Source organism: Crocodylus porosus, unplaced genomic scaffold (genome assembly GCF_001723895.1).
Source record: "Crocodylus porosus isolate Cpor-Errol unplaced genomic scaffold, CroPor_comp1, whole genome shotgun sequence".
Taxonomy (NCBI): Eukaryota; Metazoa; Chordata; order Crocodylia; family Crocodylidae; genus Crocodylus; species Crocodylus porosus.
Genome location: NW_017728932.1, coordinates 2,206,489 through 2,229,575, shown reverse-complemented (window position 1 = coordinate 2,229,575; position 23,087 = coordinate 2,206,489). Strand labels below are relative to the sequence as shown.

At 42.9% G+C, this 23,087-nt stretch overlaps 1 protein-coding gene across 9 annotated transcripts in view; it reads left to right on the top strand.

The window, feature by feature from the left end:
* The window catches only part of CUX1 (cut like homeobox 1), a 411,425-nt gene that overhangs the window by 163,191 nt on the left and 225,147 nt on the right, over window positions 1-23,087 (top strand). For all 9 annotated transcript variants that reach the window (XM_019545428.1, XM_019545427.1, XM_019545421.1 and 6 more), the window contains exon 3: window positions 11,474-11,521. In XM_019545428.1, coding sequence (XP_019400973.1) covers window positions 11,474-11,521 — 48 coding nt within the window. The remainder of the gene's footprint in view (window positions 1-11,473; window positions 11,522-23,087) is intronic.

Sequence of the window (23,087 nt, the reverse complement as noted above, 5' to 3'; positions counted from 1 at the left end):
ACGGTCCCTGCATAACGGTAAGCATGTCCTTTAGGTTTAACCATCTCTAACACGTTTAGTCTATGGAAAACCAAACAAACAAAATACCCTGCCAAGTACAGTCTTTTTGTTGAAATTAGTGAAAACAGATTTTTTTGTCCCCTGAAAAACTGAGAACCAGTTTGTGCATGGCATGTGTGTTGCATATTAAGTAATGCAACTAAATATAATTTAACATTACAACAGTTTGCTATGGATCTACCACACATCTTCCCTTTTTAAATAAAATCAGGACTTTTTTTTCCCTATAGAAGCCTCTTTCCTGAAACAGAAAACAAATGGCTATAACCAAAATAAAACAAATTAAACTAAATCCACAAAAAGACCAATAAAATAATTGAAGAAGGTTTATAATGGTTCTTCAAATATATTTCAAGAACTGTAGGAATATATATCTTGATATAGAAAATGTTAGTATGCAGAGCATCTCATACACTAAGATGTCATTGCAACAGTTTCTGCAGTACCAACCGCATTGTGTTACAAACATTATATGCAAAGATTTCATAACAGATGGATTTGATGTATTTTGTTTGGACCATTCATTAAATACATGCGCATATGCTGTATTAACAATACATATGTAAAAAATGTCCTAATGCAATAAGATGTCCTTCTAAAATTGGCAGGCAGAAAAGTGCCAGATTTCCACAGAGCCTAACTTGGTATAAATAAGATGCTACATAAGGCTTTTCCTTTAAATTTTTTTTTTTTGGCTATGCCCAATGCCATTAACTATATCAGAGCCTTCCAGTTTTGGAGTGACTGGGAGCCACAGGAGTCCCATCTACATTGTGTGGGCCACAGCTGCATGGGCTGCATGCTGCCCCTCCCACTCCTCCTTGGCCAAACTGCATGGGCTGCTGATGGACTATGTGTCCACACGAGCACACATGTGCCTCTTACAGCATCTCAAGCCCCTTAGAGATGCTGCAAGAGATGCATGCAGAAACAAAAAAACATTCCCCATGCTGCAAATTTGACATTCCCTCTGTTACAAAACATTCCCCGCACTACAAAATTAGATAATTGGATATCCAGGAGTCAAAAATTACCCCGGGGGAGAAAAGCAAGGCAGGGCACAGTCCCAGATGGTGCCCAGAGGCAGCCGGAGGCTTGGATCCTCCACAGGGAAGCTCTGGTAGCCAGCCAGAGCGTTTCTATGGCTGACCCTTGCCCCAGTGCTGAAGCATGCTGCCTGCCCATGCAGGACAAGCAGTGGTGCAAGTTGCGGGGTCTTGAATCCAGCTTCATGGCAGGCAAGTAGAAGGGGGGGAGGGGACCCCAGCACCCCATTCGTTCTTCCCACTCCCCACTTGCTGTCCTGTTCAGCCCCAGCCCCCCGCATTCACCAGCAGCAGCAGTCAGGGCCGCTTGGGGCAACATGGCACAGCCCCCCTGTGGGGGTCAGCAGGGCTCGGCCCAAGCCACCTGGCACCTCCGCTACCGCATCACGCAGCATGGCGCCGCGCACTCTCGCAGCTCTGGGCTGCTCAGGCTGAGTGGCATCAAGCCCCGGGTGACAGCCGCAGCACCGCCAAGCTTCCAGACAGTGCGTGGTGCCCTGCCAAGCTGGACCACATCCCATCAATGGTGCAGCTACAGTGTGGGTGCCAGGCAGCCAGGGCCAAGCCCTGCTGTCCTGCAGGAGGGGCCGTGGCATGCAGCCCCAACCACTGTCACTGCTGCTGGTAAGCTGCTAGCAGTACGGGAGGCTGGAGCCAGGCAGGGGAGCGATCAGGAGTGTGGAGCTGACGGGGGGGAATCCCTGAATCGTCTCCAGGCTCCTGGTCGCTTCCCCGCTCGTCTCCAGGCTCCTGGTCGCTCCCCCGCTCGTCTCCAGGCTCCTGGTCGCTCCCCTGCTTGTCTCCAACCTTGGGAGGACTGGAGATGAACAGGAGGCTGGAGACAAGCAGGAGACTGATGCAGAGGCTGGAGATGGCCCCGTCACAACCTGGGTGCACGTGCCCGCCCCCCATGCCCTGCTGCTGCCCATCTTGGCAGAACCGTGGCTTGTCTGGGAGGCCTGGGGAGGCTGGAGAGGCTTCTGCCACTGTGTGCTGCTTGTCTGAGGCAGCGCAGCGACACTGTCCCATGCCTTCCTGCCCCAGCTGTGTCAGTGGTGGGAGGGCATAGCCCCCACTCCCAGTGCCTTCCACCCATCTGGAGTGCAGCCCAGCCTGCCCCACACAGATCCGGGGGGCACATGCCCACTCCCATGCCCTCCCGCACTGGCGGTGAGAGCCACTGGAAGAGCAGCTCCTGGACTGGTGGCACGCAGTGGTAGGAGCTCCCCTCCCCAAGTCCCCCCCCCCCTCTGGCTGAGCAGTTTGTCCCAGCCCCAGTCCTCCCTTGCTGTGGGGGGTGTTGCTGTGCCCCCCGCAACATCCCTTCCAAGCCCCCTCTGCCCTCCCCAACAGACTTACCAGCTGGAGGCAGCTGTGTCCTAGGATGGTTGAGGACTGCTGCCTGTATAGTCTATGAATAAAACTCCAAATTGGCGCCGTATCTCCGGATCCAAATCAGCCAAATCAAATTGAGATGATGATTCGAATTGCCAAATTGAATCACTGTCCCTCCGAATTGGCCGCATCCAAATCTGAAGCAGATACTTGCTGCTTCTAACAGGCCTACTGTGCACATGCATGTGGCATTTATCTGTGACATTATTGGCCCCATTGGCCAAAAAAAGCCAATTGCCAGTAATGTCCATTTTCTTTTTTATCGGTGCTGATACGATATGCACTGATGCATCAGTGGACCTCTATTTAGAATAGCGTTTGTTTATTGGTCAGTTGGAGATAAAGGGTCATGAGATGCTCGTTGATACTAACTGGACGCTCCAGCCATCTGAGTAACAATCTCGGTTTTGATAGCAAAACCAATGCTGAGGATGTGTCTTGTCTTTTCGATTTCCCTTTACAAAAAATTGCGTGGCCACCACCATGCTGTGTAAGCTACCCCTGTCCTACACATATGGTCTTACTAGTTGCAGCAATGTCACTATCAAATTGTATGCATTCTCTGACCATGAGTGCCATCCTTCGCTTTCATCGGTCACTGTGAGGGTTGTCCATCAGGGTGTGGACATTCCAAGTTGCAAATTTGCATTACTTGATTTGGACTGCAGATGAAGTGAAATAAAACAGACTTATGGTTAGGGCACCTTTTCTAGACATCTAGAAAAGTATGTGATTAAATAAGGTAAATAGGAAGAAATGGAAGAGCAATTTCTATTTCATATTTTTATATCCCAATTCACCCATTTTAAACATCCAGAATCATTTGGGAGGGGAGGGGGAAGGGGGACAGGCTTTACTTCCCTTACAGTTAACCTCTTGTAAAATGCAATAACTGTCATCTGATATGTGCATCGCTCATCTTTTTTGTTTGAATGATTTTTTCGTCTTTTCTAGCAGCTGTATTTTAAAGCTCTGCCATTGTTTCTGCTCATGTCATCTCTGTCCAATGTTAACTTGCTGTTTTATAAGTGATGGTGAGGTTTTAACATGTTTCTAAAATGTGTAGTTTGCTAAATTGACTTGTAACATTATATAAAAAAATTGATTTGACGTATATGGATACAACAGCACTTCTGTTGCTCAGTCCATGCTGTAAACAATTTTGAAGTTAATCAATCAATGCTTGAACATTGCTGCACAGGAATAGTGGGGAGAAACAAATAAAAAAGCTAACAAGTTTACCTGAGAAAAAATTGTAAGGGTATACTACAAAGACTTATTCAAGTACCACTGCAAACAGCGGGCTGCTCAGTGCTTTCTCAATGTAAAATCCACAAAAGGAGACTTCGGGTTTGGACAGGTGTTATTTGTAATGCTATGAAGTATGTCAACACTTTGCAGCACTACAAAGATGTAGCACTATGGGGCATACAGGGATTCCAGCCCCCAGGCTGCAGGACTACAGAGTCACCTCAAAGATATGCCTTCCACCCAGGAATAGGGACCTGGTTCTTTACTTCCTGTGGCCCCCACATCAGAGAGATTGTTTCCAGGGTATACTCTCCTCACCCTGCTGCTGCTAGCCCTAACAAAGTTCGTCTTTGAAAGTACTTTATACTTCTGAAAGTATTTTTTAGTATTTTCAGGGCGTATCAGCATGGAAGCTTTACTGTGCATTAGACTAATGTGCATTAATATGTTATCATCTACATGTGCATGGGTTTTAGTGTGCAGTAAATTAGGCTAATGAGATGTTTGCAAGTACCAGGAAATACAGGTACTAGATTAGTGGTGCATTAGCTACTGCACACTAGCACATATGTAGATGGTGACTGGGAGCAATTTGCTCCTGGGCAGCAGAGGGCCCACTGCTGCCTGGCTAAGCCTTGAAGTAGGGGGCAACTGTGCTGGCTGCAGGGGCAGCTGTCTTCCAGCCATATGCCGACTGGGACCCATCCCGATCTTCATGTGGCCGGGAGAGCTCTCCCACCAACCAGGACTGCTGTGTCCCAGCCACATGGACAGCAGGAAGAGACTTGATCCCCATGTGGCCAGGAGAGAAGTCCCAGCAGCTGGGACTGTTGCATCCCAGCCACATGGAATTCAGGGTAGGGCACATAACATACAAATTTACACGTTTTTGTTTTGGGATTATCTGTAAGGTGAACCAGCAGGTTCACACCTGGAATATTCTTTCATTTTATTGCTAGGTAGACTTGTACACTGAAAAATAGGTCAAGAACAGTAATCTAAATCTACTGCTAATAAATAATTAAAGCTAATGGAGTTTTCACAAGATCTGTGATCTAAAATATTTCAGAAAGTACGATAGTGTACAACTAGCTACTGTGTATCAAGGGTTTTTTAATTTATTAAGCATGATAGCTAGAGCCATACCTATGAATGAAATTTTAAATAATTTTTCTATACAGAGGATAAACTAGGGTGTTAGGATGTTTTCATCGCTTAAAATGACGAATAGTGTTGTAAAACATTCTTAACACAAGTCATTCTCTAATAATTAGATTCCAAGTAAAGGTTTTAGTAGCCTTGAGATATGAGAGGCTTTTCATAGTATTAAATCATATTATAAATAGAGAAACACAGTTGTTTGGTCATTAATTTAATTTGTCCTTATATTTAAGAATTAAATACCTAGTCTCTACTCTTCTGCAAAACTTGCTTATGTATGTAGTTAAGAGTTTAATTTGTTCCTTTTTAGTACATGAAGCCCAGTCAAATTTAATAATAATAATTAAAGAGACCTAGATGTTTTCCACTACTGATTTAAAAAAATATGTTTGCTTGTGACTTACAGAAGGACTGGAATACTTAGTTTTCCTTCATGTCTGCAGCTGCAGCTGAAAACAAATAAAAATAAGGTATAGGTAGATAAAAGTATTTTTGAGTCAGATTTCTTTGGAATTTGAAGTTAATTATGGCTCCAGTGGGGGGAAGCTTGGCAGCTCTTGGGCTGACTAGTGGTCTGAGAGGTAGAAGAGCAAGTGTTCAAGGCTACAGCTTTTGCTGGGTGGGCACACTGCCATTCTTGGGTGCAGCTAGTATTAGCTTACCTGCCCAGCAGCTATGGTTCTGGGCATTGGGCGGGGAAGATGAAGGGCAGGAGATCAAGGCTCTCTGTGGCCTCCTCTGGTTGAGCAGAGGACCTTCATGGCTGGGGCCAATTTTTGAATGGTCAGCTACAGGATAGCAGAGCAGGATGAGCTGCCATGCAGCTAGCTGAGGCCCCAGATTCAAGGCTGCGGCCTGGCATCACCCTACCTCCCTCCCCTTAGTGGTGGCCTCTGGGAGGCTCTGGTCCAGGTTTCTTTAAATTGTTCTCCTGAGATTTTTGAGGCAAGGATAGCAGTGTGGCACCTGGGTTGGCAGTTCATAGACCATCAAACTTCGCTGGCAATGCCTTACCTGGACTACTGTGTACAGTTTTAGATGCCACACTTAAAGAAGGATGTGGACAATTTAGAAAGAGTCCAGCCCAGAACAACAAACATTAGGGGCCTGGAAGAGGGGACTTAGGAGGAAAGGGTGAAAGAACTAGAATTATATAGTCTGGAAAAGAGAAGGCTGCGGGGTGGGATCTGATAAGTCTTCAAATAGTTGAAGGGTAATAGGCTTTTCTCTGTGGCCAGAGGGGCCACAGGATTAGAAGCAGTGGACTCAAACCTCAGTAGGAGAAATTTAGGTTGGAGATTAGACGGGACGTTCTGACTATGAGGGTGGTCAAGCATTGGAACAAGCTAGAGCTGTTGGAGAGTCTCCACCGCTGAGAGCTTTCAAGAGTAGATTGGAAAGACATTTGGCTGCGATGATTTAGTCAGGGATGATCCAGCCTTGAGCAGAGGCCTGGACTAGTTGGCTTTATGCAGTTCTTTCCAGTCCTACCTTTTTACAGTCATATGAAGCATATATGTCTGAAAGATCTTTCTAAGGTGGCCAGCATAAATATAACTCTAGGAGAGACAGCATTCATATTTAACTTTCCAGGCTTCCTGTAGGCTTGAAATAGCTCTGGACTTTAAAACATATAATCCTGCACACATACAAAGTTGTGCATTGCTTCCCTCATCAAGGATTTTTAACTTGGTTCTTACTTTTCCTTTCCTATCTCTGTTGCTAAATATTAAAAATTCAGTAATAGGCTGAGGTAGTAGTTGCATGGACCAGCATGTGGGATTCTTCCTGGAGGGTTACATGTAGAAAAATATTTTCATATTCCAAAGAAATGAAGTGTAACACGTGCATATACTTTTTGAGTGGAAGAGATGTTTACTACCAGCTGGCCCTTTTTTTGAAGTGGGAATGCCTTTGGAGGATATGCTCTTTTCCCTTCTCGTGTGGATTGAGAGAACAATTACCTTTCCCCTCAATAAGTATTGTACTTCTGTTTTTTTAAGTTCTTGTCAGAAAGCATCTGGAGTCATAATTTTCAGCTTTACCAGTTTTCAGTGCAGGGCCGGTTGTTAGTTCCTTATTACTTGTAGCCTAACAAGGAAGGAAATGCAAAAGGGTAAGATGGCAGAAAAGCCCTAGCATCTTAGTTGTGATAAGCCGGCTCGGAAATAGAATGTGACAGCTGAACTAATGTCGTCACTGATGCTGATACAACTGGGCTGCTTCTCATTATGATTTCTCTGCCAGACACTGTGACACTCACCAGCCAGTGTGCATCCAGAGTAGACAATCTACAGAATAGATCCTAGAAAATGTGGCACAGTAGGTAAAAGGAAGAATATTTACCTCATTTTTTAAATATAATGCATTACTGTTGTGAATGATAAAACTATAGGTCAAGACAGCCTTATTAGGGCCTTTTTGTCGAACTAGGATCACGGGGGTTTTGTTAGTGGAGATGAGCGTTTGGAGGAAATGACATCAATTCATTTTCAGACAGTTTATTTTTTCCCATCAATGGGAAATGGAGTTTAGAAATTATTGGGGTTCAGATTTCATTGTGTAGTTATTTAATCAACATGTAAACTAGTTATTTTTATACTACTGTAAGGAGAAGAGGTACTACGTTGGCCTTCAGTGTTGTGCAGATGATAAAACATGCTAATTCTTAGGCTTGTTTAGGTGCTGAGTTTGCCTATGATAGAAGAGTTTCCTGGAAAAGACTCTTCTGGTAAATTATGCACAGAGAACATACTTAGATGGCATGGGAAAATAGGCTTATAATTTGATTGTACAGAAGCACTTGAATGTTTTGATACATTTGTGTTGATAAATTATCATTTGTTGTAATGTGTAATTGAACATGCCCTTTCTAGCTGCAATTCTTGATTCCAGTGATTTGCCATTGAAACTGTCTGCAAGGGCTGGATTTGGTTGCTTCACCTGTTTGATTCCAGCCCAGACAGTAAAGGTCACTATACTTCAAAAAAAATAATAAATCACACAGGGTGTATAATGCTGTTTCGCTACTACGCATTCAGTTTAGTACCTTCAATGTGAGGTAGTAACTAAATGCGCATTAGGTTACCCTAATGCTCAGTAGCAAAAATGTATGCTTTATTAGTGATGCTGATGTGCAGTAGCCTAATTTTACCACGTATCAACATATTAGCACAGTTTTTGCCATGATGCTCTAATGCTTAGTAAAATAGGCTACTGCGTATTGAAGCTCACATGTAGATGCACTAAACAGTGTTGTTGTTAACCAGCATTATGTATTCCTGTGGGTCAGAATTGAGCATCCTTATTTGTTGTCTGTTCAGGTTAATGTAAAGAAGGTAGAATTATATTTGACATTATAATATTTGGAGACCTAGTCTGATGAGGAATTCCTCAAACTGACAAAAATACAGCTAAGTAGAAATAATTTAACTGGTGAGTTGGGGCAAGTTCTGACTGCTTTTGTGGTTTATTTTCTTCCTTTTGTGACCTGACAAAAGTTTTAATGCCACTTAGCCAAGTAAGAAATTATAAAACTAGACCACATTTAAAATGAATTTAAAAAATAATTAGCTAGTTGAGACGCATAATAATTTATTTTGGTGTGTAGCATTTGGTTTACATTTCAGGAATCTCCATGTGTATTTATTTTGGACTTCCTTATGCTAGAGCAGAGATCAGGATTTTTTTTGTGATTTTTCTCAAGGCCTTTATTTATATGAAGGAAGATGTGATGATAGTCATTAAGTGCCACATTTTTCTTGCCCTTAGCTACCATTTCAAGTTATCAAAGCATTTTACATTATTAGATTAGACCACCGTGCCAGTCTGCGCCCAGAGATTTCCCCAAGATGAGTTCCCCATACAATAGAACCGTTCCTGGAATATTGGTTGAATCACTCTGAGCTTCAACATTCATAAAAAGCATGGTATATATACCCATATACCGCATGACACTTTGTATGTATTAGTTTTATCTATCGCGGAAGTTGCTGTAAAAATTTGGCTTACATTTTTGATACCATGATATGCTTATTAAAACATGTATTAATATAAATGAATGCTTTATATCATAATATAACTATATGTGGATATATTAATTATTAATATAAGGTTTGTCTTATCAATGTATCGATTGCTTGGGAGATGCTTTCAGAATCCATAAGGTAAGGATTGTATAGAAGGTTGGAAGGCAGGTTGTATGGCAATCACATTTTTTTTAAAGCTATTAGTATAGGATCATAGAAAAGTAGGGCTGGAAGGGACCTCCAGAGGTCATCTAGTCCAGCTCCCTGCCTGAGGCAGGGTTGTCCCCAGCCAAACAGTCCTGTACAAATACATACACCATCCTCTTAATAAAACTACCGTCAACCCTAACACAATACAAGATATAATACCTTAACCTGGAAAGCTAGTCATACAGTTATTGTGTTGTTTTAGGATCTTAAACCACTACAGAAACTTCACAGGTAACATTAAAATGATTCAGGACAAATAGAGCCCTGATGTTAAAACACCACTATTTCATTGATGTTGTTTGTCCAGACACTATAGTTTGAGTTGTTTTTTTCCCCTTCTTAAACTAGATAGCTAGAAATATTTATTGATGCTTTGATACTTTGTCCTGACCTATTTTACTTGCTTTCTATTTTTGTCTTATGGTGTAATAATTCATTCAGATTTTTAATGATACCCTCCAAGAGTCTTAGCCAATGAGAACTCAGTGATGTATTGCATGCGATATAGTCAGATTTTGAATAAACAAAGCCAGGACATTTCATACTGATAATGTGGTGGCCAGGAGTGGGGAGAAGCTGGGGATCAAATTGGTGCTAACTTTGATTCGGGGCTGTCCAGCTTCAATATGGCCGGGGGTCACATGTCCTATGACCTGCACCAAGAGCCCCACACCACAGGGAGCAGCACTAGCAGGGGCCATGGTCCCCCCAGACTGTGTGTGAGCAGGCAGACACTCCCCAACCCCACTGCACAGTGCATGCAGGCCTGCACTCCCCTGCATGGCACCCTGCCTCACTTTCAGCTCCCTGTGGGTTGCTAGCGGCACTGCACTGCAAAGGCACACTGGACTTCTGGCTCCCATTGCATAGCAGGTTGTGCTGTGCTGTCATGTTGCCTTGCCCCCTGGGGTGGGGGTATACCGCATGGAGCAGAAGCCAGGGGAGGGAGAGGGAGCCATCTGCAGCCAGAGCAATAGGGGAAGTGGCAGCTGGGTGGGAGATAGGGTGCTGCATGTTAACCCCTTGCTGGCCTCATGAAGCCTATATGCTGCTAGATGTTGTATCCCTACCCGTCTTTCTTCCCCTTCACATCTCCATATCATTAAATACAAATGTGGAAGCAGCAACTTCCCTGCGTGGCCCCCAACCCTTGCAAGGGCAGTAGCAAGACTGTTGTTTCTTTACTATAGAGAGTTCTTTATATAAGTTCCTGTAAATAATGTTGCCACACCACAAACCTCATCAAGATACTACTGACTAAATGCAGTAGCTCACTTGCCCTGAGCCAGCTCAGTTGCTGGTTCAGGCAGCATCCTGAGACGCTCCTAGAAACCAGCAACTTTTGGTTTCCCTACTGCCCGAAGTGGCCATGCTTTGTTTTGCTGAACTTCATCATGAAACTTTGCATAAGAGTCATTATCACTTGCAAATATACGTTCTGTACAGAGTGATTTCAGTGCTGTGGCTGAAACTTTGCTTTTGCATTTGATCTTCAGAGTAAGAGACCCTGAGGCCAGTTCTGAACCCAGGTCTCTGCACTTCTGCAAGCTGTGTGGTTGCATCACAAACTAGTTTGAAATTAACAGGAATTGCCAAGGACAGATTTCTCTTTTGTTTGGGGAATTTATTTCCTATGATTCTGTCTTCTTATTGGATCAGTATAGTTATATCAGAATAAAGTAAAAAAGGTGCCAGTTTTTCCATTATAAATCTAGTTCCTCAGACATTTTATACCTTCACTGTAGACTGAAACTTGGCATGCATGATCTTGGCCCTGAATTCAAGCTTTTATTTTTATTTCTTCATTAACTTTTTATTAGTATAAACAGGATACGAGAAAAATCTCTAATAATAAGTATGTAACAGTATGTTGCATTCTAGTCTTAGAAAGTAGTTAAATATTGGGGAATACAATCAAGCCAGAATCTTATTTTTGCATAGGTAAAGCTCATGGAGAGAAGATGCGTAAAATGTATGCATTTTCATGTCACATAAAGGACAAAATGTCACACCTTTCACCCAGCAGACAGCAAAATGGAAAAATTCCAGCAAACATCTAGATGCTAGTATTGATGCATTGGAGTGCACCAAGAAATCTGAGTTTAGTTAACATTCCAAAAGCTTCCAGTAATCAAGTTTTACTTAATATTCCAAAAAAACCAACACTTCAACTGCTGGCAGTATTCAAGAAGTTTGACAGCATACTACTTCAGTCTAAACACTTAATTAGTCAAGTTTAGTCTGATTAAATTCACTCTTTTTTCTGCTTTCTTTTGTAAATGATTATTTCCTGATGGAATCCCTTTTGCTTTTGTCTTCCAGGACCTGCGCAAACAGGTAGCTCCATTATTGAAGAGTTTCCAGGGGGAGGTAAGAACATAAGTTTTTGTTTAGCTTGTCACTGTTGGTCTCCTTTATTTGCTCCAGGGGAAGTGGTTGTAGCCCTTCGCGGGAGCTTTGTTGGGGTTAGGGCTGTAAGCAGGATGGGAGCACTGGGGGGGCAGCGGGAGGTGGACAGATGTGGATGTGAAATATATGTTTCAATACTTCTCCCACCATTCTTGTAACCCCCATATTTTCAGTTGTCTATGAAAAGAAGTGAACTAGACATGTTCCTGGGAGTTCAGCAGAATTGTGCTATTATGGACTATGACGGAAAATTAAATTCTAAAGTTGGGGGTGAAAACTGTCCACAGCATCCTCTCATTTATAACACTGAAGATCAATTCAGATCCCCACCTCATCTTAATTGTCGATGTTGGCATGGAGAGAGAATGTCTGTGTGATGTTTAGGAGTTAAATATAAGGTAATTTGTAATGTATGTTAAGTAATATGGTGCATGAAATATGTATAAAACAGATACAGAATATTACAATATAATTGTAGCTTTCAGTCTTTAGTGTAAACTTTTCCTCAAATGTGAAACGTACACTAAGGAACTTGCTAGATCCTATGGTTCATAGGTGATGTTAGACAATCAATAAAAAGTTTTAATAACTTTGTTCTTGGCTACCTCTTCTATTCCACTAGGCATCATTCTACTGAGAAAAGGGCAGTTAAAATTATCACAAATCAAAAATGAACCTGTGGCTGTTTTGAAGTATGGCATCTTCCTACGGGAAAAGGAAGATGCAGCCTATTGCAGAATTGTAGATTTAAGCTGTGATTGATGATGAAGCACTTGCTCTCTGTCATTTTCTCAAAGAGTGCTTGGGCCTGACAAGAGATTTTTGCCTTGAGTTTAATGGATCTTGCATCTTTCCATAACACCAGGAAAGCAAGAGGCTCTAAGTCTTTCTGTCTATTACTACTTTTCCCTCAAATTTCCTTTTGTTTCACTGCTGCCAGTGTCATTGTTTGTAGCAATGCCAAGAAGGCATGTATAGTTCAGTCACTAAGCAGAGCTATAAATGCATGGATGAAAATGTCACTGGCTAGGTGTGCACATGTGCAAACACCACTGGAAGCAACTCAGAACTATGAATAAAAGAGCTAATCCAGGAAAGTCTTGAGACTGTCTAATGCGTATGTGGGGGAAAACAATTCAATTTTTTTTCAATTCTATGAAAAAGAGACACTTACATGTGAGTAACTATATCATCAGAGATAAGATCCATTTCAAAATATTGCATAGTTCTGAATTGTAACTCGTAAAACACTTCTCAAAAAAGATTTGTGCATCAGAGGTTGGCTTGGGACGTAAGCTTATGCCTTGTTAAAGGTTGTAGATCTCTTATCCCAAAGGCTGTACCAAAGCTGCAGAGTTGTGTACTTTCTAAATCTATAATAAGCTGTAAGCTGATTTGTTTTACTATTTCAATTCCCGTCAGAGCAGTGAGAAATTTAGGAGTATGTTTTCCAAAGTCTGCATAAGGAATTAAGTGTAAACACTTATTTTTAACAAGGGTTACATTTCTGATTACTTGCACATTGTGCTCAATATGTACCCCAAATAGGCAATAATTTCTTAGTTTGGAAGCAGGGTGCAAGTTTTTAAAATGATTTCTACTTAATTTCCCATGTTCATGAAAAAAAAAATCACTCAGATGAAATCCTTATATAAAATAGCAACATGTGAGGAAAAAGAATGACCTCTGTAAGTCAGTTTGACAATGGGAATTTTCACTTCCAAATTGCTTTGCACAGATTGTACCACTTAGACTTTTTCACTTTAGCTTCCAGCTTATACTGTACAGACTGGAGTGCACAGATATGGAGCAGTCATGAAGGGAATGTTGCTGGCTTGAGTATGAATCAAACTCTGCTCCTGCTACACTTAAAAGATTTCTCCCATTGCACCCAATCTATGGGTGTGAACATACAACACATTTACACTGGTATAAAAGCAGATTGCTTGGGTATAATGGGAGCAGATATACACCATACAATACTTGGTTGATGTTGTTCATTCATGGGTGTTCATTGCTGTACTAATGTAACAAAGCTTGTGTACAAGTATTTTAATATGATTAATTACCGGAGTAAATCACCCTGCTACAAGCCTCATCAGTACAGTGGTCTGCATTAGAAGATTGCATTGCTGTAACAGCATCTTTGTACTTACACTGGAAGCAATCTCTTGATTGTAGACAGGGTCTTAGGAGCTTTCATTAAACTTGATCATAACTACCCTCATCATATTGCAGACTACAAAAAAAGAACTAAGAATGACTGATTCTCAAGCTTAATGTTTCTTACACAACATGGAGTTATGTGCCTTAATTTTGAATAGATTCATAGCCTAATGTCTGTCAAGCTATAATTTCATATCTAGAGCTAGTCTTTCAGTGCTGTCTTAAGACCAATTTGTTGTTAATTTGTGTGCTTGGAAATGCACAAGTAAAAAGGGCTTTCAGCATGTAAACTTTTACTCCAACTTCCAGAGATTTTCCAGAATATAATATACGTGTAGTTTTACTATATGCCCCTTCTGGAACTGATCTGTAGGGGTTAAAATAGTGTATGTGTCCGTGCCCATCCCTGTCCCCGTGTCTGTCTCCCCACCCCACCCTCCCAATACCTCTGGAGCAATTTGGTACAGTTTTAAAATATTTTTACCCATTGGAAACAGATCATTTTTTGATATATAAAAAATAGTGTTAAAACTGTATAGGAGACGTCAGGAGGTGCTGACATTTAAAACTCGACTGTATGACATCCCTCTGCTGCAGGACTTTGTAATGGCAGTGAGCATGTTGCATACTAGGGTGCAGGGCTGTGCAAAGCTTTGGTTGCTGATTCAGTTCGGAGGAGAGCTGGCCTGATTTGGCGGCCAAATCCCTGAAGTTGAATTGAATCGGGTAACCCATTAATCTCTCTGAATTGAATTGGAAGCCTCTGATTCAGTTTGGAGAGATTCGATGATTCAGCCTTAGACACAGCTTTATATGTTTTTTTCTACATACCTCAAGGTACCGGACGTGACTGGTGAATGCTGGGTCAGTGGGGTGAACCGAGCGTCCCATGGGAGTGGGGGGGGGTCCCCGCTCAGCGGCAGGCCCGGAAATTGATAGGAAGTACTTTTGGCCCACTTCCAGTTCTACCACGGAGTGCATGGGGGACCCCGTTTCCCCCCCTGGCTCAGTGACTGGCATCTCCTGGGTCTGGGAGGCCACCCTGGGTCCCCCCATGGCTGAGCCAGGGGGGATCCCCCGCATGCTTGGCAGTGGACCCAGAAGTGGACCAGAAGTGTTTCCTGTCCACTTCCAGGTTCACCGCGGGCCCCCTATGCTCCTGTGAGACGCTTCGTCTGCCCCACCATCTAGGCATTCACAGTACCTTGAGGTACATAGAAAAAATGTATGAAGCTGCATCTATGGCCAAATCTCTGATTCTCCAAATCAACATTGAATCTTCATATTCGGCTGAATCGAACCACTGTCCCCTGAATCGGGCCAAATCGAATACAGGCTGCTTTGCATACCCCTACTGGGGAGCATTTTGGAGAAGGAGCAAGTGATGTTAGTGGATCTGGCATGGTTTGGAGAAGAAGGCTAGTTTTAAATAGCTTATTTTCAGTATTCTTCCTGTAAATGCTTTGTTGAGGATTCAGCACATGAGCCTGCAGTTAGCTTATTTCTTTAAACATGCCCACTTCTCTTCCAATAGTAAATTTTTTCCTTAGTTTTATCATGGAAATTATTAAATTTTCTTCTTTCTTCGTATTTCACTTTTTTATATTTATAATACCTCACCCATAATATACAAAACTCCTGAAAAAAGCCCCCAGAAGACCTATACGTATAACCAGAATGTTTTGTATTCTATAGATGTTTGTCTCAATTGGTGGAAATTGCAGATGAAAACTGTTTCAATTACCAAATATCCTATTTCCATTAGTTGCTGGAAAGAGCTGTTTTGATGTACAGATCATGGAGGCTTAAGTAAGAGTACAGATCTTTCCTGGTGACATTTAAAATAAAAGCATTCTGAAACAGCCTTTACCATGCTACAAGCATTACAGTACAGTGTGAGAACTTACTAAATTACATTAAAGCTTTTTATTATGGTACTCGTTCCATAATTAAGATTGTATTTGAATTTCCATTCATATCCCTCCCTTTAGAAGAATACAAATCATTGTATGTGCATCACAGTAGGTAGGTGAGATTGATTTTTATTTATTTATTTATTTATTGTGTATCAATCAATAAGTTTGGGGGAAGGAGGACAGAGGGAAGTTAGTCTTGTGCAGGTGATATCAATTGGGTTGTGTGAGGAAGAGCAAAGGAGTTGTAGGGCAGTGAAGAGTAGCTCAATTGGGTAGTCTAGGGAGATGTAACAATTTTGTAAAGAAAATAATTATGTTTCTGGGTGTTAGCTGGATTCAGTGGAAATGCTGTTTCAACTTTACCTCTTAACTGGTCTTTTGGTTGCTTCAGGTAATAACTTGAGGGGCATATATATATATATATATAGGTAACTCACTCTTCTAGGCTGAATAAAGGCCAGGATGTTAAAGGATAAAATGTTTTAAACATCTGATGAGACAGAAATTTTCAAATTAACAAGGAAAACCCTCAAGTTAATATTTATCCAAACCTTTTCCAAACACAATAGGTTGTTATTGGTTATGTCCATATAAATAGAGAAAACCTTCCATGTACAATCCTAAATATAGCTGAAGAACATAAAGTTTTGTATTAGTCTATGGAAAAAAAATTTCTGTGGAAATTTAATGTCCGACTCCATATTTGTGATGTTTCAGGTAGATATTTTAAGGCTGGGAAAGGATTTCCTGGGGTCATTGGCATTCTTTTCATGTGGTGTAACAGTACTGTCCAACAGTAGCACAGTAATTCCTAATTTGGAGCATCCTTTATAGCAAATACTCCAAAAGAACACATTGGCATTTTTGTGAATGACATTTCTGATGCTGCTCTTAGAATGCAAGCAGTTTTAGGAATCCCGGTATTGCCGTTCTGACTCTATACTTAGCTGAATTGCTATTTAGGTTTATTGATTTGTTCAGTCGAGTAATGTAATAATTTTCTAGCTGTGGATACGGAAGTTGAAGATGTGATTGTACAGTTATATTCGAACTACTAATAATGCTATTTGAAAAAAAGTGTTTTAACGGTATTGTAAATATAATGACAGATCACATGCTCCTCCTGTCTGCAATATATTTTTTTTTTTTTTTGGTAGACTTAGTCCTTGCCTATTATTAATCAGTCTTTTTCTCTTCTCTTCTCTTCTCTTTTCTCTTCTCTTTACTTAATTTCCTTTTCTTAAATTTACAAACCTAATTAATAGAATTTCTTTCCTGTAGGTTCACTCCATGATGGCTCAATTAGAGTAGCAGTAGAACTGTAGTTCAATATTCAGGCCAGCTTCATAATTGAAAACACATTTTCTTCTCAAAAGCTGCAGCTGGTTTGGTTCTGCTCATGCAGAAAAGGATATAACCTTGCATAACATAGGAAATGAACGGTTGAGAGAGAAGCCAAATTCAATTTCAGTCAGATATTTTGAGGATAAGTCCATGATCTATGGAAGCAGGGGAATGAAAAGTGTGTGTATGTGGAAAGCAGCGTATTCAGCAGTCTATTAATCACGGCTAGCCTGGGTGCTGTTGTGTGCTGTTGCATTAGCACTGATTCTAGTACAGGGGCTGGAGAGCAGCCAAGCACTCCAGAAGTTAACCTCTTAAAGACCCTGAGCTGCTTTCTGTTGAATAAATGTAATTTTGTGGTCAAAAATAAATGCTTGTGATGTAGCAGGAGCTTTGAAAACAACAGTGAGGCAAAGCTATTACAAATTGCTCTGTGTTGTGGAAGTCAACAGCATACATCAAAATTCAGAGTTTTCTTCTCATTGATTTAGGCCCAGAGCTTTGCAGCTTTTCAATAAAAGTCCTATTAAACCATTGTATGTAACAAACAATGCGGAGCAAATCTAATATTTCCACTAGATAATTGTTATCTTTAACATCATTTCAGCAGCTGTCAGTGGAGTTTTTCTCTCTTTGTAAAAGAAAGCAGAAAAGGGTTGTTGGATTTTTTTTTTTTTGGTTTTTTGGTTTTTTTATGTTTTGGGTTCTGATTCTAAATTGCAACAGTGAAAACACACAATGTGCTTTGAGGCAACAGCAGTGCCATTATGTTTCATTTTTTGGTTTACTCAAATGCATAAATGATAGCATTAAAGCCAGCCAAAAAAATCAATCATTTATGCATTTGAATAAACCAAAAAATGTTATGAATGTTAACAGCTATGCTGTAGTCTCATCAAGGGGAGGACATACCTCTCTCTAGATGTTCAAATATGCTTAAATCACCTTCTTGAGAGAAAATGTTTCTTAAATTGCATTAAACCCAGCTAAGAACAAAATGAATTTACAAAACATTTCCCCTCAAGAAGGTGATTTAAACGCATTTGAACATCTAGAGAGGGGTATATTCTCCCTTTGATGAGACTGCAGCATGGAGTCAGGTACATAGCGTGGCTGGAGAACTTGCTTTGAAAGAAAAGAAATATTGCATTTCTGAACTGTGGAAATGATGTTGCAAAGTTAAAATTCAGTATTGTAGTTGTAGGACAGGAGTGTTGAACCTCCAGCCAGAGGGCTAGATCTGACTCCTGGCACCATGTAATTTGGCCTGTGGGCTCCCTCCGGGTCCTTTAGGAGCTCTGTGGGCTGTGGCCCTGCATGTTGGATTGGGTACACAGAGCAGCGCAGGGCCCGATCCTGGCATGGGGACAGGGAGAAGCAGCACAGAAGCCCAGAGCCTGATCACAGTGTGCAGAGCCAGATCGAGGTGGCCTGGGGCTGAGCAGAAGATATGGCCCAATCCCTTGTAAGTATGTGTGCACACAGGGCCTGCATAACAGCAGACATTTCCTTACTAGAGAATCAGAGTAAGAGAAGTGGGGACTGGACCTTTAAGATAAATTGTTGAGAGGCCAGAAGGGGCAGGCCTCAAGATTATACACTCAGCCCCAGAGGCAGGGGGGGCAGTCTGACCCAGGCAGAGCTAAAGGCAGGAGCTTCCTGCTGGGAATGGATGAAAGCATTACTGGGAACTGGAGACTGTATAGGCTAGGATGCAAACCAGAGAGGAACTAGGAAAATGGCACCCTGGTGGGACTGAGTGCAGAGTGGCTGAGCCCATTGAGATTGTTTTGCAGAGCGGTCAAGTTCGCTGGGATGCTTTTGCAGAGACTTCACCCCACTGGACTGCTGATTGGGCCCAGAAAGTCTGCAGGACTACAGGGAACAGGGCAAAGGCAACCCAGAACTATGCATAGACAGAGAGGCATTTAAAGTTGTTCCTCTGTTATACGATAGAGGGCCTATTCCATAATTTCAGTACCATCAAGTCCCGGCAGGCAAGAGGCATATAGGCACCTGGGAGCAAAGGGCAGGCCAGCAAGCCAGGGCTGACTACCAGGGGGCAATAGACTATATTGAGGTGCCCCTGATAGTTACAGCCCGGACACTGCTGATTGCAGCGTGTATTTCTCTGCAGCAAGAGCAACATGTATTTCTCAAGCCTCAGCATGTATTTCTCTGAGGCTTGAGCTCCTGATAAGCAGGGATCCGGATTGCCTGTCTCCCACAGAAAAACACAGATTTTCCCCTTTACCAGAGGAAAACATGGATATCTCATTTTAACAGAGAGACCCATCGCAGAGTTCCAGCCTGCAAGGGGCTGGGGGGAGTGGGAGGTGGGCAGTGAGGCAGGAGGCACCAGGTACATATACATGCACATGGCCGCCAGGCAGCCTGAAGAATAGCTCCTGCAGGTTAGTGGGCAGGGGAGTGGGACTGAGGCCCCCATAGGGAGGGAGTGCTAGGCGGGACTGGGGCTGCTGCCCAGCCATGTGGTGTGTGGGGCTTGAGGCCCGAGCCGCAGCGTGTGGCCGCAGGACCCTGGCGGGGAGCGGGATGGGGCTGCAGGGGGCTCATTGGGGGTAGGGGTGGAGCTGGCTCCCCACTGTTGCACACACTCCCAGAGAGTGGGGGGACCTATGCCCCTTAGATCTGTGCATGAGGTGGGGGATGGGGCAAGCTGCCCCCTGCAGGCTTGGGCTCCCTGCCCTGCTGCCCTTCCCCAGGGTCCCCACAGCCCAGTGGGTGTGAACCAACAGTGCAGGGCACAGCGGGGATCTCCTTCCTGCTGCAATGTGAGTGCCACGCTGCCCTGGAGACGCATCCCCTCCGTGAGTGGCATCAGTGAGGGGTACAACCCTATGCATGCAGGGGATGCTTTGCCAGGGCAGCACAGAGCTTGCAGCAGCAAGGAGATCCCCATGTGACCCTGCTGTTCCCTGCAGTGCGGGGTCACACCTGCTGGGCTGCAGAGGTCCTGGGGGAGGGCAGCAGACCAAGAGCCTGAGCCCTCAGTGAGCAGCCTGCCTCTGTCCTCACCCTGTGCACAGATCTGGGGGGTACGGGTTCCCCCTCCCCCCCCGAGTGTGTGCAGCACTGGGAAGCTGCCCCCCCCCCGCTGGCCTGAGCCCGCAGCAGGAGGGGAGCCGGGCTTTGCTCTACTGCAGTGGCCACTGCTTCCTGCTGGGGGCAGGAGGCTGTGGGCTCAGTTATCTGGCCCCGTAGCCCTTGCAGCTATGGGCCCCCTGCAGCAGGGCTGGGGAGGGCAGGGGGTTGTGTGGTTGGGGGTGGAGTGAGGAGCAACAGCAGGGCCTGGTGGGCTGTGAGGGGCCTTTCACTTTAATCACAGATTTTGAGGTTTTATCAGAGAATTTGGGGGGGGGCCGCGGGTTATTTGAGAACTTGTGATTTTTTTATTATTTTTTTTTGGTCAAGGAAAACCAGGATCCCTGCTGATAACGTGCGTCTGCTAGTGCATATCTCTGCCTTTACCATCTTGCTCCACCCTGCTTAAAGAATTTGGAAGATCAAAGCCTTCAGGGGCATCTTTACATGTGCTCCAGGAGTGGTGGGGTGTGGGGTGCTTTGCTTAAAGTGGCTCTGAGAGCCACTGTAATTAAAGTGCCTTCAGCGTCATGTGTATTCAGTATCCCACGCTTCAAAATGGTGGTGGGGGTGCTTTAGCTAAAGTTTGTTTGACAAGCTTTAGTTAAAGCATCCCGTCACCATTTTGAAGCATGGGGACCCCGAGTACACAAGATGTAGAGGCTACTGGGGCATGCTAATTAGCATGTTCCAGCAGACTCGATTGAGTCTGCTCTGATGTGCTGTAATGACAGCACATGGGAGCAGCATCCCTGCACATCTACAGGCACCCAGGTGTCAATTTTTCCCAATTAGTCACATAAATAGTTGCTTCTGCTCTGAATATTCTGTATTGGGGTGAGAGGGGAAGGAAGATCAGTGCAGAGTCCAAGGCATCTAGGTGCAGAAGCTGACCAGAGGGGCAGGCGGCGTGAACATAGCAATGACTTGAAGGGGGCAGGTAGCCTGAGCAGTAGGAAGCAAAGTGTTGCTGTCAGCTGCCAACACCTATGGGGTAGGTGGGGTTGTTTCAGTTGGCATAAAGATCAAAACTTGATACCCAGGAGGCTGTATCCTGTGAGTTTGAAAGAATAATCTTGCCTTAGGGAAGGACATGATTGTTGGCCTTGGAAGAATAGGATTTATCTGGACATGGATGGGAAGAAGAGGCTTATCTAGTGTTATCCTGGTTCTGGAGCAGGGCTGAAACTTGGAAGGATCTGGACCCCACTTATATGTAATCTACTTCAGTTTTTAGTCCAGATTGTTTTAACTCAAAGGGCAGGCAGCACCCTGAACTCACTGGTATATATGAATTTTATGTATACAGGATTACATATTCCTTAGAGTATGTCACATCTCTGTGCTACATTAGAGCAACTCTGCTAAAGAGCTTTCATTTTTTCCATTACACATGTATTTGTAAATGTATTTTACAGCTTAGCTAAAAATATTCTGGGTGGAAAACAGATACAATATTAAGAAGAAACAATTTAAATCCTTGTAATTGTGCATTTAAATTATGCAAGGAAGAGCCAGTAAAACTTTTTTGCATTGTCACCTGTGATACTTCTTTTAATAAAATGTTTCAAAAATGTACAGAACATCAGTGTATTATGTATTTATTACTGTTGGTATTGAATAAAGTTAAATAAACACCAGCTATATTAAAACATTTTTGTGATGCAGAGTTAAAGAAATTTCTAGTGGGTTTTTGGGGAGTTTTATTTTGTTAAGATTTTCTTTAACATAATCTTTACCCTAAATATTGCTGCTTATATGGCATCACATATTAAAAGGCCTCGACAACAGGAAAACATGACGAGATAAGAGAACTACTCTTGCTTAGTGTTTATAGCACCAGAATAATGCTATAGTCTCCGCTCAGCTGAGGTGTGGATAACATACAGGAGACCCCTCAAGCTGATGGAGAAGTACCATCAATGCTGCCTGTGGAAGATCCTTCAAATCCAGTGGGAAAACAGACACACCAAGATTAGCATCCTCTTGCAAGCAAACATCACGAACATTGAGGCAATGATCATCCAATACCAACTTTGCTGGGCTGGTCATGTCATCTGGATATCCAACTTGAGACTCCCGAAGCATGTTTTATTCTCTCAGTTCAGTCAAGGCATACGCTCAAGAGGAGGGCAGGGAAAGAACTTCAATGACATCCTCAAAGCCAGTTTGAAAAAATGTAACATCAACTCATAGGAGACTGTCACCCAGGACCGCCCCAAATGGAGGAGGAATTTTTTGCAAGGATCTCAGTACTTTGAAACCATATAATGACAAGAGGAGGTGGAATAGCGGGAGTGGCAGAAAGGGAGTGTTGTGGACCAAATCAAGAATCCAGAGCCACCCACCCTGCCCGGAAACGCATGTCCAAGTTGCAACAGAGTCCGTTGATCCCGGATCGGCCTCATCAGCCGAGTAAAGCAGGCTTGGAAGAGAATCATCCTCCCTCTCTTTCTCAAGATGATGTAGCATAATATACGTGCTATAATGTTTGTATGCCAGGGATTTATTAAATTTCAAGCCCAAATAGTAAAGTTTTATAATGAGTCTTTGAGAAGTTACTGGAGAGCCAAGTCATTTATTTTAATAGGGTAAGGTAGCTGCAGATTGGGTTCAACATAGTGAAATGACAATTATTAGCTGTTATCCCTGGAGGCATATTAGTAAAAGTGATCATGAAAAGAAAAATCATATAAAGTATCTACATAACTGTTATACTCAGTTCCAGTACATTTTATATGCTGTTAACTGAAGCACTGGTTCACAGAAGACAATAGGTCCCTTTCCTGATGAGCTCTCTTTAATATATTGGATTGTTAAAAAGCTTTAAAAAAATGCCTGGGTGTATCCCACACCTATAAAAGTAAAATTTTAAGTATCCTAACATTGCTCCCTGGTGAAAGTCAGCTCCCCTCCCTGTCTGGTATTTTATCTTTTTCTCAGCTTATGTGCAACATTTTAACCTGTTGATCCCTTCCAGTCCACAGCTCATCAAA